At 42.7% G+C, this 23,240-nt stretch overlaps 1 protein-coding gene across 2 annotated transcripts in view; it reads left to right on the forward strand.

Moving 5' to 3' along the window:
• The first annotated feature begins 326 nt into the window (after positions 1 to 326).
• The window catches only part of ERGIC1 (endoplasmic reticulum-golgi intermediate compartment 1), a 66,635-nt gene continuing 43,721 nt past the window's right edge, over positions 327 to 23,240 (forward strand). The window contains exon 1 of one of the 2 annotated variants that reach the window (XM_082212971.1): positions 327 to 617. In XM_082212971.1, the coding sequence (XP_082069097.1) occupies positions 598 to 617 (20 nt within the window). In that variant the 5' untranslated portion in view covers positions 327 to 597. Of the gene's footprint in view, positions 618 to 12,182; positions 12,202 to 23,240 lie in introns of those variants that run through there. The other variant, XM_082212972.1, reaches the window with a different exon arrangement.

Genomic DNA, 23,240 nt, shown 5'->3' on the forward strand with positions numbered 1-23,240 from the left:
ACGCAGAATGTGTTCAACGACCCTTATTCCTAAGGCACGTACGTAGTAGGATCGTGGCCTTACTGTACAATCTTATAGGTCTACTCAGTTCGATAAGAGTTCAGTTATAGACTCACTGACAGGTAAGTGAGCATATTAGGAGCGCATTCTTAAATCACGTGCAAATTGCCCTCCGCTCTTTGCAGGCACGTCCGCCTGCGCCCTTTAACCCGTTAAGTTCCCAGCCCTTAAAAGTTTGACGCGTGCATGCAGACGGAGGGTTCCCACCGGCTCGTGCCTAGATTTTAGGATCGCCGTCCCCGCCTCCCGCTTCGCTCTGCCCCCAGCGCCCACCTGCCCGCCCCCTTTCCCTCCGCGGCGGAAGCGGCGCGTCGGCCGCTCTCCGGCGCCCAATGAGTTCTTGCTGCGCGTCCTCTGGCCTGGCCGGGCTGGGCCCGTCACTTCCTGCCCCCTGTAGCCGGCACGACCGAGCCTGAAATCCCAGGGAAGAGGAGGTGGAGGTGGCGGCCGTGGAGGCGGAGGAGGCGGAGGAGGAAGAGGAGGAGGAGGAGGAGGGGGGGCGGGGAGCAGGGAGGCTGAGCTGCGTTCGCCACCAACATGCCCTTTGATTTCAGGAGGTGAGTGCGGGCGGCGTCCCCAGAAAAGGGGTGTGTGAGAGAATGAATGGATGCATGCATGTGCAAGGAGAGCCTTTGAGGCAAGCGATGGGGGGTGGGGGGCCCATCCCACCCCGCACCCCCCCCATATTAAGCTGGTGCAGCTGTCATCTTTCCCATCAGGATGAGGGGAGCGGGGCACGCGCCACGGTCCCTCGGGTGGGGAGCGCCCCTCTGCGGTGCGCGGTGGACGGGGAAAGGAAAGCGGGTGGGGGGCATCCAATTTATGGGCCCATTTGGGCAGTTGTTTTACTATAAAAATCCATGAAAAAGGCTTAGCCTCAGGTTGTAGAACAAAGCCCACATCTCACTTCTTTTAAAATTATTCTGATCTTTAAGGGTAATAAAGATCCTTCTCTTCATGAGTGCCAGGCAGAGCAGGCCCCCGCCCCAGCCATAACCCTCTGATCCCTAGATTTCCTTTTAAAAAAGGGGGGAGCTGAGTTTCTAGCACTTGTGAGACCTGAGATACGAGGCAAAATGTATAGCTCTCAGATATGAGGCCAAATGTACTGTTCTTCTCTTTTTGTGTGTAATAGTCTGCCCACCCCCCCATTCAGTGTTTCGCTTTGTCCCACCCCCACTCCTGAAAACTTCTGTCAAATGCCCATGTTTCCCTCAAGTCCCTTCTGCCCTATGAATAGTAATTTCTGTACTTGGAGCAGGAATGTGAGGTAGCAGTCACTGGGGCAGATATGGCTTGGAGAAGGGTACAAAGTGGATTCACTTTGCCAACCCCGAGGCAAAAGAAGGTGATGGTGGGAGGCAGTGGTAAAAACTGAGTTTGATGAGCAGGATGCTGTAGGCCGATAGAGTTGGCCCACTTATTCCTTCCCCCTTCTTAAAAGTGGCTCTCGAGCAAAACTGGGTGCAATCCTATGCATGTCTACTCAGAAGTCTTAATGAGTATGTAGAAGTCAGAGTGAATTGAAAGGAATAGAAGTGGAAATGCCCAGTAGCTGGTTTGAGATGAGCTCTTTTAGTCCCCAAGATAAAAGCATGGTGACTCAAAGGAGAATAGTAATAAGGTGTGTGTCCTGGACACAGCTGGATAGAACAATAAGAGTTAAGGAGAGTAGGTACACAGGAAAGCTGAGATTTATTTCAATCACACACTCGCAAATAGCATGCTGATTTCCCTTTCAACTGTCTGCCAAAGTAGTCTTGGCTGTTATATCAGATACATTGGTTCCGTCATCAAACTGCTTATGATGCCAGCGAGGTGCCACACATTCCTTGGCATAAGTCTTTTGTTCCCATCCCCAACAAATGCCGTTCTGTCATTTGGCCCTTCTTTATATCAGCTTTTCTGCCTGTTTCCATAGTGAGACTTGTGAACCCTTTTTTTAAAACAAGAGTTTGCTTCCATACCTTCTATTCCTTCTGCCCCTGTTCATTCCAGCTAATGTAACATTTCTATTATGCATTGTAGTCTGAAAAAGACTATATTATTGCAAAACGGCATTTCCCTTAATCCTTACTATTTTCAGCCATTATCCCATTGTATTAGAAGATCCTCAAATGGATCGGTTGAAATTTGTTCTGTGCAAGCTGTGTTAATATGCAGCAGTGGGAGGGAACCTGTGGTCCCCTATGGATTTTACTGGACTACCACTCCCTTCACCTCTTGACCAGCGGCATGCTGGTTGTGGCTGATGGAAGTTGGAGTCTGATAACATCTGGAGGGCTACAGGTCCTCCTCACCCCACACTCCATTTTACAGGATTGCAGGCTTTTAAATTGCACTTTAAAAATGCTTCTTCCCTGAAACAGTTCTCCCTTTATTTTGGGGGGTAGATAGTTTGTAGTGCCCTTAAAAAGTTCTTTTTCTGCAACCACGTGAGACAAGTGAATCTTGTTCTCTGGCTCTTCTGTTGGTAGGCATGCCTGAGAGAGCAGTTTCGGTTTGCTTGTCTCAAGGTGCTTGATGCCAAAGATTCCACAGCCAAGCTTGAAAACCTCATTTGCCCTCATAACATGGGGCAGTTCCCTGTGTACTTCCTTCCACCTGCATCTTGAGAGGGTACCACCTCTGCATACATTTACTAGGTGTGCTTACATCTTTCCCTGAGGGGTGGGGAAACACAGGTGAGGATGTTGTCCTTATAAATGGAAACATGCTATTATTATATAACACTTCAGATGCACCTAGTATTTTGTGAGGTCCCTGCCCCAAGGCCTTATGACATAAGTTAACACACAAGCAGCAGGCATAAAGGGAGGGTGTGGTGGCCTGACGACTCGACATAGGGTGGTTGCATGCAAGGTGTAGTTTTGGAGGAACATGTAGGTGTGTAGAAGGTTAAGGATTTTCCAAACATATTATTATTATTATATAACATGTTACTCTTTCTCCATCAGATACTTCAAGGCACCTGGGTGTGTTGGGGAAGGAAATCTCAGGGTACAGATGAATAATTCATGCCTCCTTAAACTGGCAATGGAAAAACACTTGTTCTCCACAACACAAACAATGACCAGGAAACATGGGACAATGGCATATATTGTGCTTTTCTTGTCAGTAGAGGTGCCTAATCTCTGTACTTGTTTGACTAACATATATTAAAATTTATTTGGGAAGCTGTCCAGGTACTAATGCTGCTTGTCATGCTCAGCAGGAATTATTATGCAAAGTATTTTGAATAAGAAGCATTATATTAAGAGTGTTTGTCTTTGAGTGATCCAGAATTTGTTCTGCTCCTGTTGACAAACATGAATACTTGAATGATAAGGAACATTGTTTTATGTTCCCTTTATGCACTTTAAATGTGCTGGATTAGTTTGAAACGGATGCTTGGCTAAGGTTTCAGATACTCTTAGTGCTTTTCTTTAACTTGTGACTTAATTTCCCAATCTCAAATTCTTTAAAAAATAAACAATTCTTTCAGTTGCATTTGTATTTTACCCTTTTATCTCAGGAGCCTAGAGCAGCAAGCATGGAAGGATTCAATTTCCCCCAAATTCTCCAGTATAACTCCTACATAGAACTCTTCTGAATTGGAACCAGAAGTGAATAGGTAATCCGTATGGTACAGAAAGCTCCCTTAAACTGAATCAAACTATTGTTCTCTCTTGCTCAGTCTTGGCTACTGCACACTGACTGGCAGCAGTTTCCCAGAATAGACAGGAATCTCTACCTGTAAATCCTGGGGATGGAACCTGAGGCTTTCTGCCTGTAGCTCATGCGTGCTTCCACAGAGCTACAGCACATAAATATCTCACGTCACCCAACTCCTGCCAGTAGACAGGATGAAATTTCTGAACAGCCTTCAGGGGCTACCATTGGAGTGCATTGTATTAGGCCTACCTGGCTGATCACAGAGGCAACTAAGCCCCTTTTAGTCATAACCTCTTGCACTGCGCCAAAGGGCAGTCATTATTGCATGATTCTTCCTCCTCCTCCTGGTTCCAGACTTGTCCCTCCTGCCACCAATTTTCTTTTAATCTGTTAGATAGAGCTTCCTATTTAGTGCTTAGCTGCACAAACCTGGGCACGGAAGTAAGCTCTGCTGTATTCAGTGGGGTTTATTGTTGTGAAATTGTGTGCAGCATTGCTACTTTAGTTTACCTTTAGAGATAGCAAATATCTGTTTTCCTCCATGCTTGGTTACTTGGAAGTCAGGTCTTTTAAGCTGCTGCAAGAACCTTATTGCTACCTCATTTCTTTCATAAGTTGCCCAAAACGATATGTGGCCCGGAATGTAATATCTGTGGGCCTAAATAGTCCAGTTCTGTTCCCAGCAGCTAGACAAACAGTGAACATGCAGTAGAAATACTCCCCCACACTCCATAAATATCCCTCATTAAAGGAATAACCCGTCTGCAAATGCGCCAAGTAAAGAACCAGAGCTGCAAGCCTTAAGAGTGGAGTCTCTACACAGGCAACACTAAGATGTGAATTTTAAATTACGTATTGATGTACTGGGGTGTGCAGTTTGCTTCTTCCTCCAATGTAGTCTTCTCCAACCTGCTACCTGCCAGATGTTTGGGCTATAGTTGTCAACTGCCTGAGACAGTGCTGGACTGGGGTGATTGACGAGAGTTTTAAGTCCAGAATTTCTGGAAGGCACCAGGTTAGAGAAGGTGGCATACGTGGATAGATAAGATTCCCTTTCCTGCCAATTTCTATTACTTTCTGATAGCAGATTCCATGATGGCCTGCCCTTGAAATATTGGTTTGCTGCTCTGTGTTAGTTATCTGGTGGCTGACTCAGTGCTTCTTCCATTGCTTCTTTCTTGATTTTTTTTCTATGAGTCCTCCCCCCCCCCAAAAAAAAGACATTGACACTTAATCATTTGCTAGTGTATATAGATCTCATATAATTGGCTATTGGGGAAAATAAGTATTTGACAGTGCAATCCTATACATGTCTATTCAGAATCAATCCTCATTTGTGTCCAGTGGGACCTATATTCATGGAAGTATGTTAAGTATTGAAATGTATAAGAAATGGCTTTTCTGGAGAACTGGATTCGTCTACTGATTTGATAACTTGTACTGCTTGTTCTTCCCATAAGCCTTACATGGGCCGTGATAAAGCAGGGCAGTTTATGAGCAAAATTATGTGCTAAATTGGTTCTGTAAAGATGTTTGTATAGTCTTTCCATGTGGAACATAATGTTAGTCCTGAGGCTATGCGGCAGTAGGTGTATTTTTTATAATAAACAAGAGATAGGAGATACAGCCTGTGTAAACTCCTTGTTTAGCAGACCAACTGATATTAATGCTCTGGCATTTTCTAGCACCTAGTGACAATGGTAAATACCTGGTGGTCACTTATAAATGTAACTTCAATCAGAGCAATTTCTGACCATTTACATCATGCAACAGGGATGGGAGAAACCTTTTCTAGCCCAAGGGCTGCATGCTAGTGATGGATGGGTTTAGAGGCAAAAGTGGGTGTGACGACAGATGTGGCCCTTTAACCTTTTCCAGTAGACTTCATTCCAAGAAGTTCCTCCATCCTCTGTTTGGGCAAGCAAAGTGCACAAGGACACATTCCAGCTAGGTAAAAAGCACCTGAGGGCATGGAGGAGGGCTGGTGGGGGAGTGTGGCGTGGAGAGAGTCCCGAGCGCCAGATAGAGGGGCTTCATTAGGCTTCTAGGCCTCAAGTTCCTTCCCTTTGCAAGGGCTTATGATGCTACAGCAGCTTTTTGTATGGGTACCCAAAGTCAAAATGGATCTTATAGAGCTGGAAAGGGTGTGGAAAAGGACAGCCAAAACTATCATGGGGTTGAAGTGTCTAACCTACAAAAAAAGGCTAAAGCACCTGAGGCGTTTTAGATCTGGAAAAAGATGGCTAAAGCTCCATCTATTCCCCCCACCCCCTTATTGGATGTCCCTATCCTGGGAGGTATGTCCTACTCATCTGGTGCTAACTGACCATATTTTCTACTAAATATAGAATTGTAGAGTTGGAAGTGACCCCGAAAGTCATCTAGTCCAGCTCCCTGCAATGTAGGAATATAACACAAAAAAGGGAGATGGGGATGGGGTGGGGGACTGTAAAGCTGTAATTCTCACTTTTGACATTACCACGTCTGTGATATCATTGTTCAAGGGCAACCTGCTTGTGGTAGCATCTCCTGAACGTAGGTAGGAGCGGTGGAGGCTATGGGTGAAGGTGAGTGTGAATGATGAGCAGATTATATATAGGCATCTGTGTTTGCTCATGGAAAATAGCAAAATGTGTATTAATGATGATCTTATCCATTGAACGGCAATGTGTAAGAATAATTTTGCCATGACTGTGTTGCTAATTTTACTTTGCTTCTAAAACGGTTTTCTAAACAGTTGCTTTGATTAGTGACCAGCACTCTGAGTTTGGCGAGCAAACTGGTGACCTGAGATAGCTTCTTGGTAAAGTAACAGAAATTCATTACAAAGGTGTCAGTTTTAATGATGAAGAGAAGAATCTTTTAATTTGCTTGCTCAAGTGCACAAGAAAGTCAAAATATATGAAATACAGTATATGCTAACTTTTTGGATTAAATTTTAAAATTTAGTTTTGTAGCTAGTAATACGTGTGTACTGGAAGTAGCGGATGAGAAACCATTTTACACTATCAGTGGGTTCTATAAAGGTCTCTACATTTGCATAAACCTAATGGAATTACTGAGATTCACTGCACACAAAACCTCGTATTTTAGCTCTTAAGTGAAAAGGATTTTTGAACTTTTGACTTGTTTTCCTTACCATTGGACTTAAGGCAGTTACTCTGAAATTAAAATTTGAGAGCCCTTATAAAATGTATTATATAAGCTTATGTGACCCAATTCTAATCTCAGGTTGATGTTAATTTGGCAAAAGCCTCTATATAATAAAATAGAAATCTGGACTTAGGAAGTCTGTAGTAATTTTTTGTGGCTGGTTAGTAAGAACTTAACAAGAGCAACTGTCTTTCTCTCTTCGTAGCTCTGCAAAATGTGGATGACTCTGGCTGGAAAATTGGGTTATAAATATGTCTGAAAGCCAGGTGTTGTGGTTGACTTGAGGTAATGCCGTACAAACATAAAATATTGTTGTATTCCACATGTGGTATTTTAGTGCCCAGACTGCACTGTGCGCAGTATGATTTAAATAGGGTTTGTGATGTCATCTGTCCTTATTAAGGAGATACTTAGAAATATTTTTGTAGTGCTTTCTCCTCATATAGTACATCCCAGAATGTTGCTGTATAACTCAGCATCTCCTCAATATCCTATCTTTACCAGAAATAAGCAGTACTTGGGTAAGTTGCTAAGGGAATATGTGACTGCTGGGAGAAAATGTTACCTAATGGGCCTTTTCTGCAGTGGCCCTCTATTTGTGGAATGCTCTCCCCAGCAAGGTTTGTCTGGCGCCTTCATTATATATATTTTAGGCTCCAGGCAAAACATTGCTCTTCAACCAAGCATTGGGCTGATTATTGTTCTACAGCCTTTTAAATGTCTTGGTGGGAGAGGGGGTTATTGTTCTGTTGTTTCTGTTTTAACTACTTATTTGTGCTTTTAGCTTGTATTTTTATCTTGTGGAGCACCCTGAGATGAAGGGCGGTATATAAATCTAATAAATAAAAATATATATTAACATATCTTTGCAAATGACTTGCCACTTAAACCTTGAAAAGAATGATGTTTCACACAATATTATTTACTAAACAATTTCCTAAAATCAGATTGACTAGAATATTATGCCATGAGCTTTTGTAGGCTCTGGTTCTGTTTCATCAGAGGAAGGAAGGAATTGACTGGGAAGGCAGCAGGTAGGTTTAATATGAAATGTTTTTGACTACCTTGTGGGAATATCAAAATTATTGAGATCTTTCTCCATTAGTTAGAAATTTGGCACAAGCACAATTCAAGAAATCTTTCTTAATTGCAAAGTGTAGATCATGAGCTTCAGGATATCTTCACATGTACAGTGGTACCTTGGTTTAAGAACAGCTTAGTTTATGAACAACTTGGATTAAGAACTCTGCAAACCTGTAAGTAGGTGTTTTGGTTTGTGAACTTTGTCTTGGAATAAGAACATGTTCCGCTTCCTGTTGAGTGTGTTCCATTTGTAAATTGAGTCCCGCGCTGCTATGGAAAAGCATGCCTTGCTTTAAGAACACTTTGGTTTAAGAACAGACTTCCGCAATGGATTAAGTTCATAAACCAAGGTACCACTGTACCTGTATGAGAAGCCAGTATTCTATTACAGAGCATGCTAGACCACATGGGGCAGATTGTACTGCTGAAGGGTCCCTTTGTCCTTTTCAGGCAATACCAGGTATTTGATTGGGAAGGATTTCTAGTGGCAGTCATAAATGGCAGCTCACAGAACACAAAGTGAATTTGCTAATATAAGTATGAATTGAGGGACAGTGGCTTACACAATGTTAAAGGTATGGAAACTAGATAAACAATTGCAAATTTGGATTAAAAATTGCCTAGTTTCTAATAAAAAAGACTTAATTTTTTAAAAAATTGGATTTTAAATTTTTAATTAAAGAAATCTGATTTTAATGCAAACCGGTAGAAGTTTAATTTACAGTTTAATTCAAAACTGAATCAGTGGCACTCTTATCAAAACACACTGAATTAAAATCCTACTTTTCTCTTAAAAACAAACAAACAAACATAAAACTTCATATCATGGTGGGAAATATCTGACTGGTCATATATCATAATTATGACACAAAGATAATCTGTTGACCTTGATTGTGAGTTCCCCTGCTCCTGCCAGAACGGGCTCTTTCCATTAAAGGAAGGGGCCCTAATTGACAGAGATGTGCTGACAGCAGGCCTGTGGAGGCTGGGCTTTCTTGACATGACAGAGTAAGTCCGGCAGGCCCCTGGTAGCCGCCCCCCCCCGCCGCGCCAGCTTAGCCATCTGAGGCCTGGTGCAATTGTACCCCACTCCTGCACAGGCCTGGCTGGCAGAAGAGAGGGAAATGTGATTTCCTGATTCCATACCCCGCTGCCAGTCTCAGCACAGCTCCCTATTCTGTCCCAGAGGGTTCCCCAACCCTCCAAAACACATTTTACAGAAGCAAAGGGAGCTGCAAGGAGGAAGGAACTACCAATGAAAATTACCTCTTCCCATATGTAGGATCTTAGGATCCAAGTCATTGTAGAAATTACTATGGCAAATTATGGATGTTTACAATTGTACCAACAAGGCAGCCTAGGAAATTTACTTCTATCTCTCAGAGAAATATTTTTTTGATTAGTAAACCACCAGTCCTTCCTCATGCAAAGTCTTGACCCATATCTGGTGTAAAGGACCTTTCCCACATACAGTGGTACCTCAGGTTACATACGTTTCAGGTTACAGACTCCGCTAACTCAGAAATAGTGCTTCAGGTTAAGAACTTTGCTTCAGGATGAGAACAGAAATCGTGCTCCAGCGGTGTGGCGACAGCGGGAGGCCCCATTAGCTAAAGTGGTGCTTCAGGTGAAGAACAGTTTCAGGTTAAGAACGGACCTCCGGAATGAATTAAGTACTTAACCTGAGGTACCACTGTACTTGTGGTGCTTGCTGCCCTCACAAGCTGTGCTAGAAAGAATTTTTCTTACATCCTTCATCGTTCCTTTCTCTGCCTCCTTCCCCCCGCTCTATTATTTGTTATTAATATATATCAAAATAGTAGATCAAAATAGGTGCCTTTGTTTCTATTTCAATGTGGTGTGGACTTGAGTTGCGCAGCTACCTTCAGTTAGTATAGTGAGAATCAGGTGATGTCAAGATTGCACAGGATGTAGGTGAGCAGTGGTGCCTCTTGCTCTGCAATCTGCATTTTAAAGAGCCAATAGGGAAATATTATCGTGCATCGGATTCATTCATTGCTTCTCTTGCACTGACTTTTTTAGGTTTCAGTCCAAAAATGGGTCGGTCTCCTTGAATACCACTTCTATTACTTGAACATATTTCTCCTGTTACTTGAATATATTTTCCTCTCTGATGATGTAACCAAGTCGCTGGCTGGCTTAAAGAGGAGGGGAATTCAACATCATGCATATATTATTTATTTGCTTTTAGACTCTTGCTGCCCAATAGAAAGGACAGGCTTTTGGCATTAAGCGCAAGTTGAATCTACAAACTTAGCTTGGAAAGTCAGATTTGTCTAATGTGGTTTTTCACACATTGTCCAGGCCACTTTAACTCTGTAGTAAGCCTGGGAAATATTTTGATAAAGCCATCAGAGAGGCTTATCGGACATGCCTGCAAAAGGTTCAGAGCAAATCTTCAGTATACATGTTCAGTGCATGCACACACATACATGCATTCCCACATACTATTCTAGCCAAACCTCCAAATTAGTGAAACTGAACGAACACAGTAGATAAAGTGTAATAATAGTTGGCATGTGTTTTTCAAAACAAGAATTCCCATGACATGTAACAGAGTGAGGATTTTTTTTTCTGTTATAAAATGATTTTGGATATAGTTCCACAAACTTATGCAAAGCGCAGTCTTCAACCACGATGAATAGGTGTCTGCATTTTGTCCTGCTAAAAAAAGCCAGCTAGTGCTTTGCAGATTGCATCTATTTAGGATGCAATCCCTTTCAAGCATTTTCTTAGAAAACGTTCCCTGGACCTTTTCAGCGCACATGTAGTCTTTTTCAAGTAGCATGGCACTTGTTTGCAGCTTACAGTGATACGGCCACCAGTTTGCATAGGAAGCCAGTAAGATCGAAGGTCTGGAGTTGCACAGGTTAGTTCACACCAAGAATGGACACCGGAAACCCCAGTAACTTTTGTGCCTTTTTTGGTGTGTGGCAGGGGACTGCTTTCCTAATTTCTGGGATCATAGGAGACTCCTCCATAGATGTGCCTCTCCTGTGATAACAATAAATGGGCTCATGACTGGCACATAGATTGCATTTTGTTTAGCTAGGGAGATGACTCAAGGGTTTGCATTTGAATATAACCTTCTGTTTTTCAGCTAGGCAACTCAGTAACCCCAGCATTTTAGCCTCCTGTACTCTTCCTGAGTGAGTACCTCATTGGTGTTCTGTTCTGCTTAATGAGATGAATATGCACGTCCCAAATAGTGCTACATCCTTGTTTGCTGGCTGCCTGCTCTCCTCCTCTCTTGAGAAACTTCCTCTGCTTAATTTCAATTAGCTTTTGAAACTGGAATTAAAAGGGAGGAGCAGATTGGTTCTGATTGGTGTTCCTGTTCTTCAGTTCCAAGTGTGGCCAACCAGTAAGTTAACAGCCAGAAGAGTACAGGACACTGGAAGAGTGTGCTTATCTTCATTTTATCTGTTTGACAGATGCTAATCCCTTAGTCACTTAATAATCAGTAGGCATTTAAAACAAACACTTTATTCATCCTGCTTAGAATAGGTGTTTGGTCAGCTTCATAAAGATTCATGTTCAAGTTTTGGAGAATAACTTCCTTTGTTTTTGTTTTTTTCCCATTCTTACATGAGTCATACCTATGGAGAAAGATTGCATTATGGGACAGTAATATTTACACACCTTTCCTGCAGTGTAGCATAGTGGCTAAGAGACTGAGCTATGAACTGGGAAGGCCTTGGTTTGAATTGTGCCTCTGCTATGAACTCCCTGGTTAACCTTAGGTAAATCACTCTGGTCTCAGCCACAGTCCCCTGCCATCTGCAGTATGGGCAAGAATGATACTGGCTTACATTACAGGGGTGCCGCAAAGACTACAACTAGATAATGTGTGTGAAGTGCTTTGAATGTTTGAAATTGCTATACAGGTGTTAAGTATGTATTGTTATTGCTTCTGCAAAGGAAAAAAATTGCGTCACTTGTACTTTCCTCACACAGTTCATGATGCAGTTATGGAGGTTTAGCTGGCTTCAAAATGTATAACAAAACTATGAAGGTTCATTAGTGCTTACCAATGGGCAGGACTGGCCATTCCGCTAGAAGCAATTCATCTCAGGAAGTAGATATTGGGAGTGGCAGCAGCCACAGCCCCTTTCCCTCGCCTCTTGAGCTCCTGGCGATTCCTCTCTGTCAGAGATCAGTGCCACAGGCCTGAACGAGCCTACTTCCCTCAGGCGCACTGGAGGATGCCATACCGTTGCCAGTGTTGATGTAAGATTCAACTGCCAGTCCATTCAGCTTCTGTGCATGAAATGGAGGGGTGGGGCTCAGGGCACCATCTTGTCTTCTGCCTCAGGCAGAAAAATGTCTTGGGCTGGCCCTGGTATTTGTGGTAACTGACGGGAACTTTTGGCTTGCTGTTTTGGGAGAGTATTCCTGTTGCTCTGCTGCATTGTCCACAAGTTTTCACAATTCTGTGGTGGAGTTCTGTGGCATTGTGCTCTCTGCTCCCACCCACACAAAATGAACTAAGTGAGCAAGATGCGGTAAAGAGAACAGGGAGAGTATTGGTGTCCCCTGTGGCTCTTTCCCTTCACTCTACAGCTATAAAGTAATGGAGTCCTGCTGCATAATGAAGTATTTCATTAAAGCTGCCTCATTTACTTTGTTTTAGGTTACATTTGCTATTTCAAGCGGTATTATTATAGTGTATAAATACAATTATTTGTATAAAATATAAATGATTCTGGTGTTTTTGCATAGTACTGGCAAGGTGAGGAGGAGAGGGGCCTACAACTGTGCCTGTATTTACCCGTGTGATAAGCAACACTGGAATGTGCTTCACAATGCAGAGCATCATGAAAGAGTACTTTGGCCCTTATGTTCTGGCTTTTTGAGTTGTAGCTCTATGTGACAGTGTGGTGTAGTGGTTAGAGTGCTGGATTAGGACCTGGGAGACCAGGGTTCAAATCCCCACTCAGCCATGAAGCTCACTGGGACAATTACTCGCTCTCAGCCTAACTTAACACACAAAGAGTTTTTGTGAGCATAAAATGGGGAGAAGAGAACTATGTACGCCACACAGAGCTCCTTGGAGTACAGGTGGGATATAAATGCAATAAAGCTAGAAAATCCAAAATGTCTATCTCATTGGAAACTCTTTATACTGTCGAATCAGTGGTCCATCGTGCTCAGACCCTTGTGCCATCCTGTCTACACAAACTGGCTGTGGCTCTCAGGACTTCAGGCATTTTTCTCAACTGTCTCTGAAGATGATGATGATAATGATGATAATTTATTTCTACCCCACCCATCTGACTGGGTTTCTCCAGCCACTCTGGCCAACAGATGAAAAACGGAATAAAACATCACACATTGAAAACTTCCCTAAGATGATGTGGGTTGAACCTGGGGTCTTCTGTATACAAAACATACAGTTTACCACCGAACTGTGGCCCTTCTCCATCTTTTTCCTTAGGTGTATTGGATTAGATATAATTGGCCAATGGAATTGGACAGTTTCTAGAACTCCGAAAAAACTCTTCCCTTCAGTTGAAGAAAAATATGTTTTAAATGTCACTCTTTTAAAAGGAAATGAAACAGCAGTGTGAAATATGTTGGCATCTTCTGCAAATTCTGACCCATCATTGTCTACACAAAAAAAACTGGCAGAGCAGCATTATATAAAAAAGTGTGACAGGGCAATTTGGAATAAAATATTCTCCCCCCCCCTCCTCTCGACCTATGTGATGCCGTAAGTCCTTTTAAACCTTCAAAAAATCTTGAAATGATCTTTCTGCCCCTTATTCCAGAAGTGTTAGTCTTGGGTGGCAAAAATCACAAAGTGTCTTGTGGCAGCTTAAAAGGCTAACATGCTTATTATGGCATAATCTTCCATGGACTAGACGGCACCAGGTGGCATAAATAAAATTTGTTAAGTTTTTAAAGTAGCAACGCTCCCTGTTGTTTTTGTCCTTTTTTCTTCTTCTGTACTCAGCACATGATTTTAAAAATGAACTGTGACTTTTTAACCCACTCCTCCCCTTTTCCTTTATTCCTTTGGACTAGGATGTGGAAGGGGTTGGCTGAATTATGTGGCCTGCTTCTGTTTGATTCTAAACAACAAGAAGAACAATCAGTCAATCAAGCACATAAAAGCACAACTACAGACACACTAGGCAGGATTTGTTATCCAATTTTGTTGGCTTTTGTGTGAAGGTCTGAAATAGAAAAAGTGGCAGTGGATTCTGTAAAACTGCGAAATTATCTTGGTCCTTTAAACCTAGAACAGCAACTTCTTCTTTCTTAATATTGGTCATTGTGCTGTTGCACATTGTTTGTAACAATAATTAAGTGCTAAGTCGTAAGACAGAAGCTATCCAAGTAGGCTTCTGCTTGTAAATGAGTTTTTTTTTTGCTGTAGCTGATGCCACAGTTTGATTTCTCCTGTATGACTCACTTTAGAAAGTCATCTTGGGGATGTGTGAAAAAATAAAGGGAATATTTTAAGATAATAAATAACTTTGTGTGTTCTGTGTAATCTGAATAACAAATGTTGCACTTTTAGTGTGTGCTGGGGGCGGGGAGTTAAAATTAAGGAGGGCTCCCCACTGCTCTATTTGGGAGGAGATGAGTAATTATCATCTGGTGGCTCCTTGGAAAACTATTTCAAACCTGCCAAAGTTTTAAATTTGGAAGCTAGAATGTCAAGGTCTTCAAGTGATTGAAGTATTGGGGAATTAGTTACACAAACTGAACATCCATATTGGAACTCTGGAGGAAGCTAGACCAGCACAACACAGGTTAGTTGGTCTTGCCTGTAACTCATCTCACTTCCTAGAGAGGATTGATGGACTTGGCTGTGCCCTGTCTCCCCGCCCATAAGAAGAGTTCAGTGATGGTGGGAAGAAAATAACCTCATTGGCCTATGACCAATATATGCTTTTAATGTCAGAATGACCTCATGAGCCAAGTGACCATTCCTGTGTCTGCAGTGAGGTCAAATGCAACCTCAGAAGCAAACGTTATAAGGTATTGGACTTTTAAGAGGCTATTCAGTAGGCTGTCTAATGGGAGCCAGAAAAAGATAGCTGATGGCAGCTCAGGGAGGACCATTCAGTTCTTGCAATAATGTTGGATTATCAGTGAGTTAAGACAAAGGTGTTGCTCTTCCAAGGGTCTTCTCTCCTATCCCTGCTATATTGTGGTATTAACAAGCAGCTTTTAGTTGGTAATTGCCAATACTCATTACCATCACTTTTCATTCTGCATTCTTGGCATTTCCTGGCACTACAGGGTCACCAGGTAGACATTACCTGTGCTAAGTCCAGCCTACCAAGCTTCCTGGCTCTTCTCAACACAGAGCGCACACTAGCTTGGAAAGGGGCATAAGATCCAAGATGGATGAAAAGATTCCTTTGTAGACATAATTTAAGATACTTTGATATCCAGTGAGGGGGAAACTCTGGCAAATGATAGGACCAAGTGACAGCACAGACTCTTGAGTGGCCGCACAGAACGATAGAGTCTTTGAACAGCAATGTGGGTAGAGTTGACAGCAGCATGTCTCCTAGAGAGGTGCATAGATGTTGCACATCTAGTAAGTCTTTTCCCATCAGGGATTGGCACCTGCAGCCTCTAGAAAAAACCATGTCTCTGATCCAAGTCATCCAAAGGGATGTTCCAAGCTTGGTAGCTTCCACTTAGGATTACAGGTACATTTACAGATCATGCATGCAGCTCCATACAGAGCTATTTGTTTGGTGCATCTAGCTACATGGCAAGGCAAATTTAAGCATGGCCATGCTACCTTGCAAATCCATCCAGTAAGAGTGCTAGCAACCACCATGGGGTAAAAGGTTGATAGATGTTACCTTCTGTAGAGTGCATAGGAGAGGAACCTTTTATGGTTTTATTTTAAGCTTGAGTAATCTAGCCATCTCTCTGAGAGAACGTGGTGCTCTTGCCAGGCCCATGGTATTGTTTCTGGCTGTTCTAACTGTTTAGGATTTGAGTGCCTGTGACCTAGCATTACTAAAGAAGCAAAGATAAATTATCCTGTGGTCATTGTTTCAGAGCAGTGACCCAAGGAAAAGTTGGAACTCGCTCGTTATTAAATAATACGCTTCTCAACATGCTTGATGGGTGTGATTAAATGTTGTCCTTTCCTAAAAGGTATTGAAGGGTTGGGTGGGTTTAATTTGCTTAGCCTCGGAACCTGTTTTCAGTGCTGTGGCTTAGCTCAGGGGTGAGGAACCTCCTGTTCCATTGGCCTAACTAGCTCCAATATAAGCCCCCCCCCAAAAAAACCACCTCCCCTTTGCCAACTTGCCCTGCACCTGACATATGTGGTGTCAGGTGCAAGGCAGGTAAGGATGTGGCCCCAAAGGAACAACTAGGAGCTTAAAATGAGTTCCAGATTGTTCCTGTGCAAGCAGGCCTTCTTTGTTGATGGTGCCTTTTGGGTGCTTCCTTACTTTGCAAGTATAGATAATGATCTTATCATTGGTGCTTGCAAAGAGTTGTGCCTTTGACCACAACAGTTGATTTCAAACTGTGTAGCTAAAGGAAAATGAGTCACCTGGCATTGTTGTATCATTGTGTGATTGACAATCCTGTTGGCTGGATCCAGTTCTATACCCCTGTTTCATCAGAATAAAATGGAAAACAGTGAATGCCCTTGAATATGTGCAGAATCCTATAACTGGATCATGGAGTAACAGGAGCCCTATATTTGGGATTTGGGGATGGGGGATAGATCTGCAGGTCAAATCGTGCGAATTCCCAGATCAGAATCCCTTGTTTTGTGAACTAATAGTATGGATTTATGCACGCACCATGTACTACAGTCTTGACTTCCCTGTATGGATTCTCTCCTGCTTCCCTGCATTTCCACCCCTGGATTTGTGTGCTGGGTAAAGAAAATAGCTGTGAGATTGAATTTGTAAAAGCATTGGCCTTTCCTGCGTATATTCTCAGATATATCATGAGAACTTTCATTAGTTTTCATAACTAAAGATATTGACATTGGAGGAAGGAAGTTTGCAGGTACCTCCCAATATCCTTTCCAAAAGCATTGTTACATGGTGAGCTAGTATAGATAATGAGGCTGAAAGGTCAAAAGTTTATTTATTTATTTTGGACTGTAGTAGAATAGCCTTTTAGGAACTGCTTTTTAAAAAATAGCAACAAGAAGCTCTCTATATCCAGTCTTTCCTATTCCTATACCGTCATACGGCTACAGAGAATGCCCTTTTTATGCATCTTGCTATTTTAATTTCATTTTCCAGTCTCTTCAACTGGCTGGCCTTATATAGTGTGAAAAATGAATGCTTGGCTTCAGTTTTAGCTTGCTTAATAAGCTAAAAATCACTGAAGGGCATAATTTACTGTGTTTGAAAGGATCTTTTAATAGAACCAGAGGCTCAGAATTGACAATGTTCAATAGGCAGCCCCCCCAAACATATGGCACAATGCAGGGCCATTCACCCATTCACCCATATCAAACCTCCTCCATATCAACCCACACTGCATTATGTTGAGAGCAGGTGCACTGCAGAAAGGTATCCGCAGAGCCAATAACTGAGTGACTCAGTTCCTATTTTTTATTCAGGAGTTGGCAAAGTTGTATTTTCTTCTGTAATGAGGTGTGTTGTGTGTGTGTGTGTGTGTGTGTGTGTGTGTGAGAGAGAGAGAGAGAGAGAGAGAGAGAGAGAGAGAGAGAGAGAGAGGGACATAATTTGCTGAAGGATGAGAGAATTTAGCATTAATAACAGTGCATCATAAAAGTCTTGTGACGTTTTTGTGGCTTAGAGCCACTTCATCAGATATGTGGAATGTTATCAGATGGATGGGGTGGAGAATCTCTGGGGCTCTCAACTCCCATCAGCCCTAGCTAGCATGGCCCACGGTCCAGGATGACGGCAGTAATAGTCTGGAGAGTCACAGCTTTCCTGTCCCTGGTGCTGGGAAATAAATATGTTACCTGTGAGGTCAGAGGCAAAGTGAAATGCAATAAATTCAGGTAGTTGTGATTATGTTAAAGGATAAACGTATGTATAATAACAATGTATAATAGTTGTATTGACTATTCACCAAGCAGTGTTAAACTCAAATTATTTCGTTTGTCAACACTTGTCAGATTTTTAAACAAAAAAAAACAATTTTCAGAGTGACATTCAACCATGTCGGTCTGCTTGTAGAAGCAGACTTCTCCTTCTTTTCCTCCCCTTGCAGCCCCCTGCACACCCCCAAAATGTGCTGCAGAGAGTTGGGGGTCTCGTTGACTCCTGCTCATTCAATTGAATATCTTTAATTGTGTGTGGTATATTTTAATTAAGTGTCTTTAAATTAAAAATCAGTCTTCTTTCAGGCATCATGTAGTGTAATCTTCTGTGAGATGAGATTACACACACATTTAGTGTTGTCCCGGGCAGCTGTTTTTTTAACCCAGTTGTGGTTAACATAGCTCCATTTGTCATGTGGACATGGGCCTAACTTGAACCAGTTCATATGTCTTGTTGACCAAAGTATGCCCCTTGTCTGTGCATATCCTCCCTCCTCCCCACACACCCCACCCCAATGCTGGCAAGAAATGCATCCTTTGGCCGAAACAATCTCCTAGTGTAGCTTTACTGGGCATTCTGGAGTATGTAGCTTGAACTATGCATTGACACCCGGAATGTTGGGCATCAGTATTTTGCTTTCTAGGTACATAACTGGATTTGCAGTGTGGAAAAAATGTAGTCTTTTTGTGAGCCTTTTCAGAAAATGTAACAGTCCTATTTCCCTACTTCTCAGCTCCCTGTGAATGAAATATCTTTAAGTAATAGAAATTTCCAGAAGGCGGGGAGCGGGGCAATCCCTCTTTTAGCCAGTACAGTGGTACCTTGGTTTATAACCATAATCCGTTCCGGAGGTCCATTTGTAAACCAAAACAAGCTTTAACCCAAGGTGCGCTTTTGCCAATGGAGCCTCCAAAATTTTTTTGTTCGTAATCTAAAAAAATTTGGGTTGTAATTCAAAAAAATGTTCCAAACCGGGACACGCACTTCCTGGTTTGACGTGTTTGTAAATGAAAGTGTATGCAAACCAAGATGTATGCAAACCAAGGTACCACTGTATATTTGAGGCTGGAGGCTAGGATTGAAAAATTCTTGTTGGATTGGATTGCAATGACCTTCAAATGCATAAGCATTGGTATTTCTCTTCTGGTTCCATTCAGTGGTTCCTGTAAAGAACCGGTTCAGTGTATTTGCCCCCAAATTTGAATAGATTTCCTGAACATAATGTTTTGAATTAGTTTCAGACTTGATGTTGTTCACTTATATAAAGTTCTGCTTCGTTCTCTCATAGTGTCATGCTTGCCCATTATCATCATCATCATCATCATCATTATTATTATCATCATCAATTTTATTATTTACTTCCTAAACCACTGTCTGAAGGTTAGCTACATATAAAGTGATTAAAAACAGTTAAAAGACACATTTAAAACAAGTCTACAACCCTGACAAGTAGGCATGAGATCCATTTATCCAGCTGGCAAAGCCTGTCTGAACAAAAATACCTTCAGCCATTTCTGGAAATGACAGATAGTGGGCTTCCATCATATCTTGGCAGGAATGTTGTTTCACAGAACAGGGGCAGCCACACTCCTCATCTGTTGCATGTGAGAACTAGCCCTAAGTGGGCATGTTGTAAATGGGTGTCAGCTAATTTACACCTGAATTTTTTATCCTTAGCTTGGACAGTTGTGGAAGAGGAAATATGCCTTGCTCTGACTGTATATTCCATCTCTTACATACTGTAAGGCCCAAACTAGATGAGGTGCCATTCATTGTTTAGATAGCTTTAAAAAGTACATAGCAGACTTGGGAGGCTCATGAACCATATCAGGACTCTGGGGAGTAGGGGGGTGTTAACCATTTGCTTCTTGCTGTGATTCTGATCTGGATTTGGGCCTCTATACCTGCTATCTGCACTGGAAGAAAGGCTTCTTTGTTACAAACGGGGGCTTTCTTCCAATGCCCATCCACTCCATGCAAAAAGAATAAGAAAAGAACAAATCCAAACATCCAGTTCTTATCCCTGGTTGTTTAAAAAATAATAGCTGTGGATTCAACTTGTTCTTTGTTCACTTTTTTCATCTGTTTGGTTTCTGTGTTTAACAATATTTTGCTTATACCTGAAGTGCCTCTCAGTTCTAGAGTGCTTTGTGCAATATAACACAGTGTGATTGTGGTTGTGGGTAGAGGAAACCTGTGGTTCAAACTAATAGACTGAATATACCACAGTGAAAACTTTCCCTCTCCTGTAGTTCAGCGAACAACTGCACATTTTTGTAAATTTATCTGTTAAATTTTTTTCCCATCTCCATCCCTGTCCACCCCCCTGAACACACACCTCAGCTTTGTTTGAGAACTTGTGGAGTGTAGGTGGCTAAGGAATTTCATTTCTCTTCAGTGACTCACCACCAGAATGATTCACTTGTGTATGGAGAGAAAAACGACCCTGAGAGGCAATTAAGTGGCAGGCTGTGCTCAGAATGCTTCGACTGTGTGGCATACGCACAAACCTGCGCCCCTTTTGTTTCTGAAAGCTGCTACCCTTGCCTCTGCTGCTCTCCTACCTCTGTGCTGGAGGTATGCCCTAGTGAGCGGGTTGTGCATCACTTTCCTTAAGAGGTGGAGGCCATGTACATCTTTGAGAGGCGTGTTGCTGATCACATTGCAGCATTCTACCAGATTTAGCAAGCTGAGGTGTTTGCTAGCAGCCCAAGCATAGACCTGACCCCAAGGTTTGCAGAAGTACAAAAAAACTATAGATTGGGGGGTGGACGGCCCCATAAAGGATAAAAACAGTGGACACAGTAGGATGACTGTTGGGAGGGGTACAGGATCTGAAAACTGGTCAAAGCAGAAGGGAATGGCATATCCTGGAAAAAGGGCATATCTGGCTGGTTGGAACCATGAATAGAAGCTTTCAACAATGCCACCTTTTGTTGCACTTGCCAAGGGTAGATTTTAAGATCAAGATATACTTGATTTCAGAGGAATCAATTGCCTTTGTTTCTGCCTGAGCCACTGTCCTGGGCATTTTTTTTTCTGATTGGAAGGTGGCAGAGCCAGAGCAGTAACGCATGCAGCATTGCATAAAGCAGCCTCCATTGGGGAGTTCTGTCATGATCTGATGTGATTAGGCAGATAGTGGGACTTAGAGTTGCCTGGTCTCTGTGGAGGCTAATTAGAAGGAGGCAAGGCCAGAGCAATAAGTCATGCAGACTCCCAGCAGGCACTGTCCACTGTGAATGGCTGCTTTGAGTTCATAGCATCCAGCAAAATTATTTCACGAATTTATTTCTTTGTGGCAGATGGGTATTCCTTGGTGCAAAGTTTGAGAGTTGCTCTAGGTTAGAATAGTGATGAGGGTATTAGTCTTAGAAAAGTTTGATTCTCAGCTCTGACCATGAGTGTCACAGATTCGCCGCTCCACAAGGTGTCAGTTCTTTCTCAATATCAATGCTGGTTTTCCTCCCAAGTGGTGAGCTTCCAGCACAAACAACATGGCTGACTAGCAGGACTATGGGATTTGGAGTTCAACAGCATCTGGAGGGCCAGAGGTTAGACACTCCTGCTCTAATGGGTTTTAGGTGCTCCCTGGGGTCATATGCAGAGGAAATTGAAGAGCACTTTCCCCAGGACAAATAATGTCAAATGGTAACACTGCTGTTTATAATGCAGTTGTACTGAAAAGGGTGAAAGAAAAGGAGAAATATATTGCTATATAGCTGGCAGGTGTTTCTAGCTTGCCACATTTGCCATGTAGGCCCCAAATAGTACAGTAGCGTCTTGACTGGCAAGCATCTTGTGGAGATAAGTAGATAGACCACTGGTCAACTTAATTACTTTTTTTAAAAAAAAATCCTTTATAAATATATGAATTCTCTTAATACATGTAACATAATGTCTTTACCCCCTTAAATCTGTTTTCCCCTCCACTGCCCTGCCAGTGACATTCTACAGATGATAGTCATTTAAGACAATTTAAATAAAAAGTTCTGAGAAGAAACTTCCTTATTTCCAGAGAAGGCATCATCCTTCTCATTAAACCACCCCAACCCCGAAATGTTGACAACACATTTTAAAATCTAGCAGTGGGCTGTCTCTCCCTCCAAGAACACACTTCCTTTTATAGTATCCACATAGTGTTATTTTTACAGCCTTCAGCCTGGAGCTATTTCCTGTTTCCAATTATTTAGTTACACGCCAAAGCCCCTCTCTTTCTCCTCCTGGCTTCCTTGCCAAGTTTGCCAAGGCATTATTGTCATTTCAGTGAGACGACGCCAGTGCTGAGGTTTTAATGGGCTGTGAGCAGGAAGTTTAGCTATTTCCTCTGCCTGTGAGGCCATGATGTCATGAGCTGCTATGGGGCTCTTTATCATATGCTGCTGTTGCTGTGGTCTGTGTGGAAAGAATGTAAACAGTGCTTTCCAGATGTTCCCAGGGAAGCTGCGGGTCCATAAATGGGCCATTTTGTTCAGGAATATTATAAATGAGGGGAAAGATGAATCAGGCTGTAAAATATGTATAGCTCTGAAAATGTCAGATGCTACAGGCTTTGTTGAGGTGGTAAAGTCCTCGTGTCTCTCTGGTGTGTGTGTGATCTGTTTGTAAGGAACCACACATGCATACAATTGTGTCGTGCTAGAAGGTGGCGCTGTGGGCTAAAGCCTCAGCGCCTAGGGCTTGCCGATCGAAAGGTCGGCAGTTCGAATCCCCGCGGCGGGGTGCGCTCCCGCTGCTCGGTCCCAGCGCCTGCCCACCTAGCAGTTCGAAAGCACCCCCGGGGGCAAGTAGATAAATAGGTACCGCTTACCAGCGGGAAGGTAAACGGCGTTCCGTGTGCGGCTCTGGCTCGCCAGAGCAGCGTTGTCACGCTGGCCACGTGACCCGGAAGTGTCTTCGGACAGCGCTGGCCCCCGGCCAATAGATGTGAGATGGGCGCACAAACCCCAGAGTCTGTCAAGACTGGCCCGTTCGGGCAGGGGTACCTTTACCTTTAGAAGGCTGAAAGTGATTCTTTTTTCCAGTCTGATTAAACTCTTCACACCGAAGTGCTTTCACATGCAGGGCTCTCTTCTGATACCTAAAAATGGAACCAACATGAATTGAGTAAGCTATCTCCAGCTGTCCATTCTACTGCCATACTGTTACAATGTTTATAGATCAATTTCTGTGGCTTTCAATGGATAAAATACTGCTAAAAACAGCAGAACAAGAAAATATACAAGACCCATTTAAAACAGTAGA

The sequence above is a fragment of the Podarcis vaucheri genome (assembly GCF_965113315.1).
Source record: "Podarcis vaucheri genome assembly, chromosome: 2".
Lineage (NCBI taxonomy): Eukaryota > Metazoa > Chordata > Lepidosauria > Squamata > Lacertidae > Podarcis > Podarcis vaucheri.